Source organism: Balaenoptera physalus, assembly GCF_965194825.1.
Source record: "Balaenoptera physalus genome assembly, chromosome: 6".
Taxonomy (NCBI): domain Eukaryota; kingdom Metazoa; phylum Chordata; class Mammalia; order Artiodactyla; family Balaenopteridae; genus Balaenoptera; species Balaenoptera physalus.
Window position 1 is genome coordinate 36,744,580 of NC_138885.1, and position 17,562 is coordinate 36,762,141.

The 17,562-nt window shown below is 33.1% G+C and overlaps 1 protein-coding gene across 1 annotated transcript in view; it reads right to left on the reverse strand.

Moving 5' to 3' along the window:
• LRP1B (LDL receptor related protein 1B) overlaps positions 1–17,562 on the reverse strand; it is a 1,885,740-nt gene that overhangs the window by 227,384 nt on the left and 1,640,794 nt on the right. The window contains exons 61-63 of the mRNA XM_082465229.1: positions 17,116–17,315; positions 1,207–1,395; positions 223–371 (exon numbers count right to left, since the gene is read on the reverse strand). Of these exons, the coding sequence (XP_082321355.1) occupies positions 223–371; positions 1,207–1,395; positions 17,116–17,315 (538 nt within the window). The remainder of the gene's footprint in view (positions 1–222; positions 372–1,206; positions 1,396–17,115; positions 17,316–17,562) is intronic.

The following is a 17,562-nucleotide window of genomic DNA, read 5'->3' on the forward strand; positions in this document are numbered from 1 at the left end:
CTATGCATACTTCCTAAATTCCCATTTTAACAATATGTATCAAATTGCTTTTCCCTTACTCTGTGACCCTCTCTACAATGTATGGAATGTTTATCTAATGCTATGCCAAACAAAAAAAATGATGTTTCAAAAATGGTTTACGTGAATAAACAAAACACAGGCAAAACCTTTTTAACAACTTGCTCATACATGCCATGAAATGATTTCTAGACCTCCACTCACCTGACTGGCTGTGCAGTTGGATAAGCAAGTCCTGTTATCAGCTGCAAGATAGAAGTTGGTAGGACATGCGCAGGTGTGAGTCTTTCCAGGGGCTAAAAGGCACAGATGACTACAACCTCCATTATTTGTCATACAGAGATGTTTGGAGACTACAGATGAGAAAGAAACAACAACAACAGAATAGGATAATCAAGACCAATAAGATAACGTGGGATGAGAGATCGGACATTTAAGCTTCATAACTTGTATTTGAATACAACGTTGTAATCAAGAACTCATCAAGATTATAAATAGAATTTTATTTTGTTAAAAATTCTACTCATCATCCTATGACATTTATTTTATCATTAAATAATTTTAAGAATGTATCTCCACAATAGCAAGTATTTTAGTAGGAAAAAAGTGTCCATCAGAAAAACAAACAGAGACTAAAAGTATTTTGGATGAGTATATACACAGGTTTAAAAATATAAATGTAAAATAAAATAATGAAATGATGATCTACATCTAATAGTATAGTGGGTAGCAAAATAATCAAAACTTTATTCCATATGGCCTGATACAATTCCTACTAGACGTATGCTTAAGCAAACTTGATACAGTTCTCATTTTTAGAGCCTTAGAGCTACATAAATATAGTTCCTTTCACCTAGCAGTCCAGAAACTAGGATCCTATAACTATTTTGTAAATAAATGATTTCAAGAACGCAGTCTTCACTTCTCCAACTACAATGTATTAATGTCATTTCAGGTTAATATGATTTCAACAAATCAATAACTCTTGTACTATTATTGAGCTTCTAACCATATCCCTTAACAGCAGTATTTGATATCAACTGAATTTATTCTATACAATTATGCTAAGCAGTCAAATCTGGTAATCTTTCTCAAAAATAAATTTACACTTAACCTTAAAGGAAACAAAAATGGAATGTTACTAAAAGATGCTGATGCACTTATGGAAATCATGGAAAGAATAATTACCATCAGGTTGTCTATAAGAATGATACACCTGGATATCTGTGATGGCATGCCATGAGTTAATCAGTGAGAGTCTGTCTGCTCCCGAGGTTTTATGGGCACGGCTGAGTGACTTGGTTTTCCCATCAGTCCAGTAGATGTAGTCTTCAAACAATGTTAGTGCAATCACCCCTGGAATATCTTGATTAGGGACTGTAATAGGAGATGGTAAGATTAATGTTCAGTCTTGGAAGACTGCCAGTTAAAATATTCAATACTACATGGGCTGACAGATACAACTGCTACAGAACTTCGTGTGAATAATTGCTGTGACAACCTGTCAGGCCGGCAAGGTTCTTTATTACCGGTTAAGAGAATGCAGGATCTGGCGCAGGAGGTTGCTTTGCTCAGATTTAGATTGGTTCAACCACTGGGAAGAAAATGAATTCAATCCTGCTTACAAGTAATGGCTGCTTCACTAGAAACAAATAACATCCAACATTTAAAAATTATATATATATGTATATCTCCATCAGTTGTTTCTAACTTATATCCTCCTTAAATCCACAGGTCATTGTACTGCTTTCTCCCACTTTTAAATGGATTAAATTATATATCCAGGATGAAATGTCTATCTACCTGGAGATAGAGTGACTATAAGACTACTATTAACCACTTTAGTCACTGAGATTTTATGAGTATTTTTGCTTGCAAAATAAGCTGGGATAGGGATGGAGAAATATAAGTGTGACAAATAACAATGCATCATGCAGATTTAACAATTATAAAACTGCTTTGTTGCAGATTAAAATTGTTTTATAATTATACATTCATTAGAGGACTGGGTTTAAATGTAAACAGTAGATTGAGCTTCACAAATGTAAATATTTCTTTCAAGAGATTCCAGGGTCCTATTTGGTAAATAAGATGTAATAAATTTGTTTGGTGGTTTGGAGTTAAATAATTTTAAAATGTGATAGAGGGTTCTTCAATTTTTTTCAAAAAAAGCAATAAATAAAGAAAATGGAAATTCCCTAATTTACACAAACATTCCAATATATTTCTCTATATAAATTTTTAGATCTACTTTTAGAAATTCTGCAAAATGTTCGTTAATGAGAAAAGGTACTATAATTCAGGTAATATGTACTTTTTTATAGATTAGAACATAAAGACAGAATTTATGTTTGGCATATTCCTCATTCAGCAGTAACTGAAAAACTATCAAAATTTAAAATATAATTCACTTTTTCTAGGGAGGTTTACAGCCTTATTTTTAAAATGCTGGGTAAATTTATATTGTTAACTAGAAGTAGAAATTTTAAATCTACCAATTTGTTATTTTTACTCAGATGGGCCAAATGTGATCAGAGAATTCATTATGACTCAGAAAATATAGAAATAAAAGAGTTAAGACTCCTTCAAATAGGTGACACTTTAAGCCATTGACTACTATAAATAATGTAGTGTCTAGCCAGAAATCCATCTCAGAAGAGATACTATGCATATGAAGGATATAAAAAGAACAAGAAAAATCCAGATGTGCACACTTTTGATGCAGATACTCAAACTGAATTATCCATGTAATTCCCAGACATGGAGCCCATTGCCACAGTGATAAGTAGAATTGAATTAAGAAAGATGAAAAGTACGACATTTTACCAGAATGAATCATGTCTGAGTTATTTATGCAAACTATGCCCACTCTCCCCCTTTGGCTATATAAATTCATTCCAGAAAGATAAACAAATGTGGCAAAATGTTAACAATTGGGTGACTCTTGGTAATAGGTGATCATTACAGCAATCTTTCAACATGTGTGTATGTTTGAAATTTTTCAAAATAAAATAAAAATCCTCAGAAAAAATTGAAAGTCTCAGAAACATTCAACTCAGATTTCCTTAGATGCCAAGCAAGTAATTACATCATTAAATAGGGATTCAAAAATTAATCATCACTTTAAAATAATGTCAGTCCACCAGAGATTCAATTAACTTCTGTACAAAAAGTGAAGTTATTGTAAGAACTTGCCTATTAGCATATCAAAAGTAGCACAGTCTGCTGAACTATTCAATAACTAGAACTGACATTTATTCAGCCCATGGGTGCCAGAAAGTAGGCCCTTGGCTCTAATGGGTGGGGGAGGCCATTCTGGTCCCAGAAGGAAGAATTATCAGGCCCACATATCGATAGTTCTGAGATTGAGAAACCCCATAGTAACGTATCAACTTTGTACACCTATTTAATTTAATACTCAAAACAACTCTATCATGAAACAGTTGACCTCACTTTCAGATAAGAAAACTAAGATTGGAAAACTTAAGTAATTTGACCAGAGAGGACGGAAAAAACTAGTAAATGAAGATGCTGGTATTTGAATCTAAATCGGATTTGCTGGCTGCTGAGTTCTTTGCCACTTTACCTACTAGCCTTTAAGAAAGCCATCCTAGTAAGGTAAAGTGTGGTTATGGACTGAACTGTGTCCCCTCAAAATTCATATGTTGAAGCCCTAGACCCCAATATACCTGTATTTAAAGATAGGGCCTTTAAAGAAGTAAGTAAGGTTAAATTAAGGTCTTCAGAGTGGGACCTTAATCCAATATAACTTCTCTTACAAGAAGAGAGGGACACCAGGGGTGTGCACATACAGAGAAATGGCCAGGTGAAGGCACAGCAAGAAGACAGCTATCTACAAGCCAAAGGGAGAGGCCTCAGGCGAAACCAAACCTGCAAACATCTTGATCTGGGACTTCCAGCTTCCAGGACTAAGAAAATACATTTCGGCTGTTTAATCCTCCAAGTTTGTGGTAGCCTTAGCAAACTATTACAAGTATATAAAACAATGGGACTAATTTCATAAGCTCCATGTGAAAATCATTTTATTTAATTACTTGAATGCAATTACACTGTATATGATTTTCAGACATGAGACAATTTAAGCACAGGGCAAGTTTGCTATCTCTGAGTTTGTAGTGATTGGCCACCAGAAACCCTCTGTTATCAGGTAATCAATATAAGTGTATAGAGATCAGAAAAATGAACTCTTATTTTTGGCACATAGCTGGATGTACAAAGAATGTAGAAAAGTCAGGTTAAAGTGAAGGAAAGTAGTCCATTTTCCCAGGAATTGAATCTGTTTGATTCAATTCCTTATTTGATACTGACAAAGAAAAACAGGACTACCACTAGTATCTTTATACAAGCCTATTCCAAGCCCATTCATTTGGTAAACATATGTATTTCCCAAACAGCAAGCATCAAACACAACCACCAGAGTATTCCTTCTAGAGAAAAGAAATGAAGTAACAACACCAACTATGCTAACCAAAAGAAATCTAGTCTCATACATCTGTAACACTATAGTGGCTCCAACAAGCTACTCTCTAAGAGATAGTGACGTGTTCCCTAACACCACAACCAATGCCAATAAAAATCAAGTAAAATGAAAGAGAGCAAAACAAACAAACAAGAATCTTTACATATTGCCTTTTCTGGGGTTTGACTCATAACTTGGCAGTATGCCTCATTTCCTCTTTAGGACCTAAAATCTCCTTATGAGAGTTATTTGACTATCTGCCTAAGTTTCTGTGAAAAAACTGCTATATGGTAACTGATAAATGATAAGTATAAATGAATGAATGCTGTGTTTGTTTTTCCATCAACACAAAGAGTTCAACCTACATTGGGAGTAAATGAGATGTTCTGAGCCAAAGCATTATATATTTTGGTATGGGAAACATTCCTGATTCAGAATGAGAAAAATAAAATTGCTTATTTTTGGTTGTATCTCTATTTATATACTTATTTTCACCTTATAGATATGTGTATATATGTACATCTATATGTGTGTGTATATACACATGCGTGCATTAGGTATGTGTGTATATGTAACATATCTGTAATATATATGCATAATATATACATACATGTATTATATATACATACATATAATACAGAGCAACAAAAAAGATTAATCTTGAGATGTAATTTGGCAGTTAGTGGAGCTGACAAAATAGACAAAATATATATGAAATATAAACATGAAATGTGATGGTGTATGTGAGAAATATTTAACACACAAATTCTTACTAAGACATGGTTGAGTTTATGGAAAAAGTAGTCAATGTTTTCTCAGAATGATAATGGTTATCCTTTTTTAAGAGAAAAATAATATGGCCCCCTATTATACATAAGACTGCCTTTGTTTGATTAAAAGAAAAATGCAAAAAATAAATGTAGGGAACCTTTCATTTTACAGGTATTCAGTAGACATACAAAAACGACACTAAAAACAGAACAGTTGTGTGGGCTGCAGTTTAACAGGTACTTATTATATATTTAAAACCTATTTTAAAGCTGCTTTCTGTAGTTAGGCCTCTATTCTGTACAACAGCGGTATTTATTGTACTGTTTCCAGCATTCCACTCAAGCACTAGGCTCCTAATTTTTATTTCATAGACTATATGTATCAGAAGAAAGGAGTTGATATTTGGCAAAAAATAAATCAAAGAAATACTCCTTTGTGGAGTTTTTCTCTTTTAGTCAAGTGGAATGCTATCCTGGTAAGGTTCCTAGTAATTATGATAAATAGAAAAAAGTGGAAATCCAGAATATGCTTTCAGCTTAACTGTTGCCTCACAGTTACAGATACTCTATTACAATACTCTTGATTATTCATTTTTGGGGATATCATTTATCATGCTAAACAAGTATATTCATGGATAATACCAATCTAATTGTATATCTGGGACTAACCTAGTTTAAATACTTAAGAACAAAATGCACCAATGACATAGTACTCATCTTTTGTTGAGTTAAAATCTTATAGTTGGTGTTTTGGGTAAGATATTACATTGGGATAATGGCAGATTCAACATAGCTTTGCCCAGTGGGTTAGTACTTAAATAGAAATTTTACTACAAATGCCATATTTTTTTCTGATTTTTCTCTAAGATTTACTTCAAGGATGTAAATGTCGTTTTAAAATATTATATGGAACAATTTTTAATTTTGTTATTTAAAAATTATTATAAATATTTTCAAAAGAAGAACAAAGTTCAACCACCAAATTCAGTAGTTATTTTTATGAAGGAATCAAGATAAGAGTAACTTGAATATTGATTTTTTTTTTCTTTTAGTTATAAATAATTTATGTATTGTTTGGAACACCTGAATGATCCAGTAAAGTCAACCTGACCCTCACTCTACAGCAGACAGTTTGGAAACAATCTCCTAAAACTTTACAGTTAATAAGCATATCAAATAAAATATTAAATTCCATCATCTTTTGAGTTTTAATATATTTTAAGACTCTCCCATTTTTCTTATTCTTGGTGTCATTGTCCCAAGTAGTCTCACCTTCCCTCACACCTGCAAAATTAGTTTAATTTTTCTCATTGTTTTTAAACTCTTCCAACCTTTTTTTTGTATCAGCCAAGCTTCCTGTAGTAAACACAGAACATGTTTTTAAATGATAATTGAAAAGAATTTAATTGAAAGAAGTCAGTCTTACGTACACAAGTGGTTATATTATTTTTCTCTTAATTACTTACAGAGGTGTGGCTAAGGAACCGATGATAAAGTTCTTTCCTAGATCTGATACCAGAAGCTGGTGAAAGCTGTAGCTAAGGAAAAAGAGCCACCTACCAAAAGCAGATGACATTTGGTGGAGGAACTCAGCCACTGCTAAACCACTGTACTGTGTCATGGAGGGAAAGGGGATAAATAAATATTCTGGCCTCTTTCTTCCTCCATTATCTAATCTCCTGCCAATGCTTCCCATGGTTTAAATCCAATCTGAGGCTGGAAGGTAAAAGAGCCGGGGTGATGCAGTCCACAGAAGTCCGTCTTCTAGCATACAGAGCATGGCAAGGAGGCAAAGATAGAATAACTAGAACTCCCTCCAGTAAATATTTCCAATATTTTTTCTATCTTGCATCTCTCTTCCCTGATCAAAAACCACCAATGACAGCCATTCCCTAGGCAGTACTGTGCAAACTATTTAGCCTGACTGAAACGTGTCTTCAGAAGAGAAGATCAGGACCCTCACTAATCCTCTATTCTGAAAGACCTTGACACTAACAATTGTCCCTGATATCTTTCTAGAAGTCTAATTTACAATAAGGTATGTAGAGAAGCCAGGAATTAAAGTAGTAGAACAGGAAAACCAAAAAGGAAGTTATAAAACAAAGAAAAACAATTAGCATTCGAAAAATGAGGTGAGATTAATCAAAGGCTACAAAAGGAGTGTAGGCTGGTAAACAGATGATAAAATTAGATGATGGAAGAAAGTGATCTAACATGTCAAGAAAGTGGAAGATTCATGACAGTGGTGAGTACGTGGGTGAATAACGGTTTCTAGTTTATAGAGAGTAATGGAGAAGAGTGGGTGGAGGGGAAAATGGCCATAGTATACTAATTTCCAGAGAATGACTGCTGAGTCAGTAGCTTTAGTTACAAACGCCCCATCAAAAAGAGTATGCTTGATGTAACCTTAGGGCCAAGAACATTTGTTCTTTGTCCGTAATTGGGCATCCCCTTCAGTGTTAGTGTTTGCAGAAGATTTTTTTTTAAATAATTATTTCCTCAGAACCATCTACAACAGGCTACAAAATATTCCATTTAACATTTGCCTACATGAACATTTTTCCTGCCTACTCTTTAATACAACCCTGCTTAATGGAAACAGTACTACAAATAAAATTTCAGGCAAATGGATCCAAAATCCATTGTTCAAAATCAATAAAAACATTATCAAATGGTAGAAACACTAAGAATAGTCAACATCACCAGACATGATGATAAAATGTTCAAAATTTATTTTTTCCAATAAAAAATTTGATCTTTCAAAAAGTTCATCCATCACTGAAACCTTGAAGAGGAGGAAAAATAAAGTTCTTCCATTCAGCATATGTCAGAGTACATAGCAGATATGAGCTGATGCTACTTGAGCGTCTATTATATGAGGCTGCCTTTGGAATACTGACACTGATCAAATGTCCAGACAAAAGTTACATGTCCTTCCTTAATGCAGTAGTTTACATTGGGACACTTAAATGTGAAACTTTTTGAAATAAATGTAATGTATAATGGCAAAATATAGAAATTATTTAGAGCTCTTCTTTAAATTAAAGCCATTATTAAAAGGCAGAAGGCATCCTTTGCCTACCCTTTTCTGGTATTCCTTGTCTTTTTTTGTCTACCTTGTCACCTCAAATCATATACACTCTCTACATAGATAAGGAATATTCAATTTCATATAATTTAATCCCTTTCCTTCCCTCACTTACATATCTTATTATTCATAATATAAGGTCATATATGGCCACTTTCATATTTAATACCTAAAAAGAGTATTTCTGCTAATGAATAGGAGGATTTATAAGTTTACAATGTAAATTATAGTTCATTTACTTTGACAAGTAGACTGTGCCTATAAACATCGTCTCTTGATGATGACACTGCTCTTCAATCTCTGAAGTAAACAAAACAACACTGTTTCATGCACTTGGTAAAGATATATTCCAGCTGCTTTGAAACTCTCTGGACTTTTCTACTGGTGATACAAACCTTCATAGATACTTGGAAATGTATTTTCAGAGCTGACCATCAGTACTAAATATAAGTTATGACATTCTACATACATATGCATTAGGAATGTGTTTGTTAGAGCGTCCTAATGAAAGCTGAAGACTTTGAAAAGCCCTTTGCCTTTAGAACAGATATCAAGTAGAGCCATTTACATGAATTTAGTATCTGGTCATCCCACATTCCTATAATTATAAATACGCTTCTAGAATAAAAACAGAAAAGAGTGTAACATATTACAAGCATTTTCAAATGTGTTCCAGTAGTCCTATGAATAACTAGGGAGCAAATTGATTGAACAGTCCTCCTCTCTCCCAGTTCCAACCTCAGTCAATTCCTTTAAGAAATGTTAAAAAATCACTGATTGATTAGAAGACCTATTTTGTGGGTAAGAACTTTGAACTATAGTGTGGCAAAGCAACTTGCCTAAATTAGACAGTAACCTAACCGAAACTAAAGCTACTAATTCCCAATGCTGCACCATGTCATATTTGGGATGGATAACACTGTTGAAAGTGGCTGAAAACTCATATTAGGGTAATACTTTAAATTTATATTTTAAAAAGTATATGGAACGCATGTGACATGTGCAAAATAATAACCTGTTTAAACATATACACAATTTAATGTAACGTTCTATTCAAGGGGCAAAAGTAAAAGATATGATTGACACTGAAATTCTAAAACTTTTTAGAAATGGCAGTTAATTTCAATTTATTTGACTGGTTCAGGAACATTTCTATAGTAACTGAATTTTATTTTGCTCCCTTCCATTAACTTTTATTGTATTGTAAACAGCAGCACATCAACACCGTTGGCATAAAATAGCCTGTGAAGTCAACAGTTTGTAACGGACTGTGAATGATAGGAAATTTTTTTTCAAAAGTACTAAAATGCAATATCTTACCAAGAAAGAAACACTCTAGAATATTGTAAAATTGGATGGTGGTGTTTATTAGATTCTCTCTCTTTTTTCAGTGGGCTTTGGTGGATATTTACATTTTCTAAAGACCTAAATGCAACAGCTACTGACTTTCAGGATATATGAGCACAAAATACTCCCTTTGTCTTTTTCAGTGTGTTTTTCCCCCTCAGAACAAAACCCGTTAAATATATTTTTGCTATTTCACAAGTAGCATGCTGAGATCTGGATTCTTTTCCCAACATTGATTAGATGATCACTGCATGGGTTATGATTTGGATTTTAAATCCAAGCACAGAACTGCCTCCTCACAACACAAACCAGATTCCCAGAGCAATAAACAAACTAAAGTGTTGGACTGTCAATACAATACTGACACTTCAATATGAGTATCTTCAGGTCTAGGAGTATAGAAACAAATGAAGAGTCATAGTCAACATAATAGCATGAAACTTTAAAGAATTTTTCCACAAAATAAAAGTTCAGTGATAAGCTATAGTTTAGAATCATAACCAATGATTACTTTTCTGAGAAATTAGCAGTTATGAGTGTATATTTTTCCAGTGTGCTGGATAAAATATGTACATGGCTGACTGATTTAACACAAGGTTAAATCATTCAGTGACTCAAAGAATATTCTGAAAAAAAAATACTAGAAGAAATAAATTTTAAAACTCAAGGTCAAGCAATGTTTTTCTTAGCTCACCCTTTTGTTATTACAGTTTACACAGTATTTTCAGTCTTTTTGTCAAAAAACTACCTCTCTATCTCAAGTTCAATGGCAACTCACAAAAAAATGAGGAAAAATAAATCTGAATTTATGTGCTTTGATACAAGCAGTCAGAATGAAATTGTGATCTAAATATAATTTTCTGGTATTTAATTTTCTTTTCATTAAATGGAAAACAAAATCTCTAAGTTAAGGAAGATATGCAGAGTTAGGGTTGAAATTTTTCTCAGAAATGTCTATAAAATGTAACCTATTTTATAAACATTTCATTAGAGAAGGCTACACTTTCAGGATGTATAAAATTAATGACAAAGGATCTTTGCTATGTTCAAATTTCAGGAATTCTGTGACAAATTTTCAAATAAGATTAGAAGTTTTCCCATAGGCAGGAGATAAAGTTAGTTTGGAAAAAGCAAGCAGAAATATCAAAATGTCCCACTAAAGCAAGGTGTACATTTTTAAACAACATGATTGTTCTCTTCACACCTTCAAATAAACACACAAAAAAATTGGATTTAATGAGATATACTCTTTTATTTACAGTAATTATGTTCTAATGGCTTAAGTTTTTATTTATTTCTCATATATTTTGCAATTTATCTATGTCTACTATTTACATTAATCTGAAAAAATTCAAGTATGGATATACCTTTATATGTATAGGTGTGTGTTTATGCTATAACTGTTGCTATTAGAAACTATAACAAGCAGACAGAAAATCTTCAGTTAGTCATCTTTTCAAAAACAAGGGGGCCTTGTGGAGAATGGAACAGGCTTTGGAACCAGTTAGATCTGGGTTCAAATTCTAACTACGAGCTATTTGACTTTGGACAAATTATTTAATCTCTTTAAACTTATTTCCTTGTTGCAAAATGGCTTTAATGACACATCTCATAGTGTTCACTGATGGAATGGCGAAAAAAGCATGTATTGCATCAAGCAGTTTCTTGAACACAGTAGGCTTCTAATAAAAGTATGAGTTTATAAGGGGGTGGTTCCAGTTCTTGGAACCACAGTATTAAGCTAAGAAAATTTCCACTGAAAGCCAATAATAAAATAAATCATACATGCAAAACATCTAATACAACGTCATGCTCAAGAACATATGTTTTCTTCTCTCTTATTGATTGGGTAAGTTCACAAGTACTCAACTTTAAAAGATATTAATAACTTTTGCAGTAATAATCAGGGAGAACTGAGGACTGGACAGGCAATTTAAGATTTTAATTAAGGAAATAAATCTGGTTATTACAGATTTTCAACCCCTCACAGGCTTAAATTGGAGACTAACCTGAAATTAAAACTTTGGGATTTGGCAAAAATTCTAAAGTGATCCACCTAACTGGGAGACTTAGAATTTTAGTTCTGGAATTCCCCTTTGATGCCATTTTTTCCAATACCCTTATTTCTATGGATGAGGCAACTGAGACCCAGTGAAGCTACACACACATTTCAGGGTGAAAAAGCTTTCTAACAGTGGATCCCACCCCAACCCACCCTCATCCTTAGGTTCCCCAAGCTTCTTTTAAGATGCTAAGGGTTTTCTTTCTCCAGTCTGAGATCTTTTTACTCAAAGATTTGTGCTCCAACAAATAAGATAAGATTTGTGCTTCTTATCCAACATCAAAGCCTAAAATTCTCTGAGGAGGATTGTGGTTTGGGAGTGGTAAGAAATCAGTCCCAAAATATAGGCCTACAAGAAGAATATTATTATTTAGAATCATTGTGTTTAGAATATATTTAGAATCATTCTAAATGATTTAGAATCATTTAGAATCATTCTGTTTCTGTATAAAGACAGATTTAAACTTAAAAACTGAGCATTTCAATCTGGAGAACACTTTGAAATGCCAAGTTTCTCATTGGACCTATTTTATATCTCAAGGGATAGTAGGAGGAGAGAGATTCACTCATTTGCAATCTTTCTTCTAGGTAAATTATCAGGTATTCAGAAAGGCTTTTTAGGGAAATATATGATAAAGAATGTTTAACCATATCCTTAGAATTTCTTTGATGTTGACCCTCTTGTTAAATAAAGGTACCTCTCATCAAGACAGAGCTTTTCAAGAAGAATCTCTAAGTTATGCTTAGTTTGGTACTTTTTATTTCTTTAAAAAAAGTATAAATATATTTGAAATTCATAAGTTATCCAAACTGTGAGTTATTTCCCCCTGGCTAAGTAGATAATAATATAAATCATTCACTTAATATTTGCAGCTCAACCACCAATATTTCTGCTGTTTTAAGTTTACAGATCCTTCCTCTTTATTCTGCTAAATAACTATTTAATGTAACACTCTATCCCCATTCCCACAGCTATAGTCACTTCAAGTGTTTTCTCCTAAAATATTTTAACAGCCTCTAAATTGGTTGCCGTCCAGGGTCTTTCATTTTCCATGCTGTTGTCAAATCTAATAATAGCACTCTATCAACTAAATGCCATCAATGTCTCCCTATGACCTATAGGATAAATTCCAAATTATTTAACGTACAAGGCCTGTCACAATCTGGCCCCAATTTGCCCTTGTTCATCTAGTGTCATTATCTTCCTCTTACACAACTTCCAGTTTACAAATTGTGTAAACCCCATACTGTTTCAAGACTCTATTACATTTTTGCATATGCTGTTCTCTCTGTGTGATGAATCCTTCCTTCATTTCCCCATATGGAGAGCTTGTCCTACATCTTTCAGATTTTTCAAAGATCCTATCACTTCACCAAACACTTCCCTAATCCAGCCTGCATTTTGGCAATACTGTACATATACCGCTAACCCCAATCTAATTTATGTTTTTACCTTCATATCAGTCTTTTCCCCCCACTAAACTATAGGTGCTTTGAAGGCAGGGACTTATTCAGCTTTGTAACTCCAGGGCCTCACATAATACATGGCACAGAAAGAGACAACAGTAAATGTTTGTTGAATGAGTGAAGGAATGAATGGGCAGATCTAAAAAAAAAGAAATCAGAGAAATTTAAAAAATGAACAATGAAACTGTGATTTAACTGTCTCTCTCAGTTATCCAGTAGTATGCATACTATTCTACAGTATTATTATATCATATTATTATATAATTATTGGAGTAAAAACCAGTAGAATAATACGCACAGGCATTAGGGAAAGATTCATGTAACTAAGATTGCACCTAAATGTTCCCAAGATAGCAAATTGACTAATTCTCTCTCTTTTTAAAAAATTTTATGATGTAGTGCTTGGACTTGTTAAGAAGGTGGGTTGGGGTAGAAGAGGTAGCAGAGAAAGATGGATGTAAATTCTCAAGCAAATTGCAAGTTACATGTCCCTCGGAGGTAATCTGATCTATCGTTTAGGGCACAGAATTCAGAACTTTTAGAAATTCTTAGGCTAGGCAAGTAATAATGCTTCATTTATGGGAATGCTGTATGGTTTAAACCACAACATGTTTGCGGGAAAAAACATTCTAAACTGTAAAGTGATACTCATGGTTTAGTTTTTCTCCATTATTAAACTTTGACTTATTAAAAGAAAAACGTAATTCTGAAATTTTCATACACCTTTTATACTCTCAGATTACTTTGTCATGACTGGCATATCCCATTCTTTTGATGGGCTCTGGCTCTAGTTTTATTAAAAAGAATAAATGAGAACAATAATACTAGTCTGGTTAAGAGAGAAGAAAGGTCAGTGGCCAAACTAATACAAAAGTTACTAATGTTATAATAGTCTCATTTTCCACCTCCAAATATGCAACTAGAAAACCACAGCTTTTTTTATGTCTTTATGGGGACAATGCAAGGAATAAAAAAATCCTATTCCTCTTTACAGACATCGCAGATGAATGACTCTTTTTTTATTGGTTGTGAAATTGGCATAAGTCAGGCTGTGTACAGTTAGTAGCTCATTGGTAACTACCAGGTAATTACTGGCTTGCATTCAGATATTGGCAGATGCCTAATAAGACACTTAGTGAATTTTTCATTAGTCTTTCTGAAAAAGCCTTCAGGAAAAAATATTTCTGAAGGCAGGAACTCTTTTACTTTCCTTTTCTCCCCCCTTGAGCCTCAAAGTATTTTAAAAAATCAGATTTTTAAATGTTAATAACATCATACCTGAATATCTTTCAGCCAAATATTTTACTCTTCAGTAAATTTAGTTTCACTTCTCCTTGCTATCTATGTCCATCTACCCAAAGTCATCACCAGTACTGTGATTGAAAGACACTTCATTTACATGCATTTAATTTTGTATTAAGTTTTCAAAGCATTAGTCATCCACATATCTGACATAATTTTAAAATAATGGGGAGGGGATGGAATCAATAGTTTCTAATAGACATTTTTAACTAGTTTTTGTTATTCAAACAAAAGGCTCAAACAAAAATAGGCAAATATTTGATGCTAGAATATATTTTAAATATTCACCTATCTAACCAAAAATTGTTTAAATTTTATTGTACAGTGAAATTTTAGCACAAAGTAGTACATTCACAACAACTTAGCATGCTAAAAATACATGCTAAAAATGGTTATGTGGGGAAAATACTGATTGCTACAATAAAACTCAATTATATCATCTACAAAAGTTGCAGAACATTTCATTATTGATTCTTCAAAGGAGATATAACTGCTGAATGCTAAGTGTAATTTTGATTTGTCAACATTGCTTTTGCTGTAATTAAAACCCTAAAGTGATCTTTAAATAACTCTTCATTCCAGTTGCATCCTGATGAGTTTCTTTATCTCTATAATTGGAATGCCAACACCTAAATAAGTGACTCATCCGACACTTGTCATACTTCAATGTTCCAACCCTTAAAAAAGCACCTCTAAAAGCTTTCTGCTGGCATTTTTAGTTAGAAAGACATATTTATTAAAACAACAACTGAGAGAAACTTGGGCAGAGTTATGGAGTGATATGACTTCAGTGATGTATACCTCCTTTATTATTTATTTTTTAAATTTATTTTTATTAAGGTATACTTGATTTACAATATTATGTTAGTTTCACGTGTACAACACAGTGATTCAATAGTTTAACAGATTATACTCCATTTAAAATTGTTATAAAATTTTGACTATATTCCCTGTGCTGTAAAAATATATCCTTGTAGGGCTTCCCTGGTGGCGCAGTGGTTGAGAATCTGCCTGCCAATGCAGGGGACACAGGTTCGAGCCCTGGTCTGGGAAGATCCCACGTGCCGCGGAGCAACTGGGCCCGTGAGCCACAACTACTGAGCCTGCGCGTCTGGAGCCTGTGCTCCCAACAAGAGAGGCCGCGATAGTGAGAGGCCCGTGCACCGCGATGAAGAGTGGCCCCCGCTTGCCGCAACTAGAGAAAGCACTCGCACAGAAACGAAGACCCAACACAGCCAAAAATAAATAAATTAATTAATTAAAAAAATATATATATCCTCGTAGCTGTTTTATTTTATACATAGGAGTTTGTACCTCTTAATTCCCTCATTCCACTTGCCCCTTCCCACTGCTAGTTTTTAATTTTTAAAAATTCAGTGGCTTCATTCTTCTCTACACTGGCATACATTTGAAGGGCTTCACCTGACAGGATTAAATTATCAATAATTCTCTCTTCCTTGCCATTTCACCTCTTTCCTTCTTCCAGGGGTTTTGATCTAAGCTTACTGCCAGAGAAGAAAGCAATCTCCTAAACTAAGCCATACAAATGTATGGCTTTATTTGGGATCTCTCAGTGAAATTTGTACTTTATTTGGAATCTCTCAGTGAAACTTTACAGTACTCTCTAAGTACTTTACAAGATATTTGAAGATGAAAACACCTAATAACAAAGGTGACATTAGGTCACTACAGATTAATAAAAATTTGTTCCTCTTCTTCATTCTGGGAAAAAATCTAATCTTTAAAAAGCTACCTGCATCTAAAATATTTTGAGTGTTCATGAATTGTTTGTGGTTTCTGTTATATTCATGTCATCTTCACCTGGATCCCATTCTTTTCTATTATGTCCTTCTCCTTTGCTCTTGTTAACTCCCTCATCCTCAGCTATTTGTTCTTCTAAGACTTTTTGCCCATCCCTAATTCTAGCATTACTTCCCTCATATCAAATTTCTTCCTTCATTTTTTTTAATATTTAGAGTCTTATAATCTACTCAGTTATAAAAAATAGAAAAATAAAGTACCTATAGAATTTATATTCAAATAATTTCCTAAATGTTTGAAAGCTGTTTTTCATGTTACTTTTTGTTGATGTTGTTGATTAGATAACAATACATTTAATCATGTATGTAGTCTAACTGATAACTTTTAAATATTACTTCACTGTCTTTAAAGAATTATACTTTCACTTAGTATTTAAGAAAAGAAACCTACAGATTGCAATAATAACCTTATCTTTATAAGCAAATATTCTGTTTCAGTTCAATTAGGATATATGTATATATTAACTTATAAAAATATCATTCATTTACTATAAAAACTATTTAGAAAAGTACAATTAGAGAAAACATTGACAATGTCAAAGTGATTTTTATGTATGACTATAGAAGGTCTGAATAAATATATCTAATTCTTATTTACCAATGTTGTCACAAAGGAATATAATAATGTAATCTTAAATTAAGAAATGTATTTGATGAAAGTATATAAAATAAATAAATATGTATATATATATATTTTTTTTTTCTAAATGAGTATTTTATGCACTGGTGAAATACTGAATCATTTGTGCTATGGGACCAACCTTTGTGTCTGTGAGATCCATCCATGTTGCTAAATTCAATATGATTTTCATCAGCCCAGTAGAGTCTATGGTTGACATAATCTATTGTTAGTGCCATAGGTCTAGAAATCTTGGTTTCTATGACAACACTCTGATTGGTTCCATCCATTCCAACACGTCCAATGTGAGGATACTCACAGCAGTCAATCCAATACAAATACCTAGAAAAGAAAATCAATAGCCACGTTGTTTACAGACACTCAGGGAGCAAAACATCTTACAGTATTTCTCTTATTTGCTCAGCTATTCCCAAATTAATTCTTGTATCTCTCTAAATTGCAGCTTGTAAGAAGTATACTTCAATGCAAACTTTTCTTATGCTTTTTTTTTTAAACGTGTAGCACACTCTGAAATATCCATATAATTTTAAACATATATTTCCTTTAGTATACAACTCATATGTATATA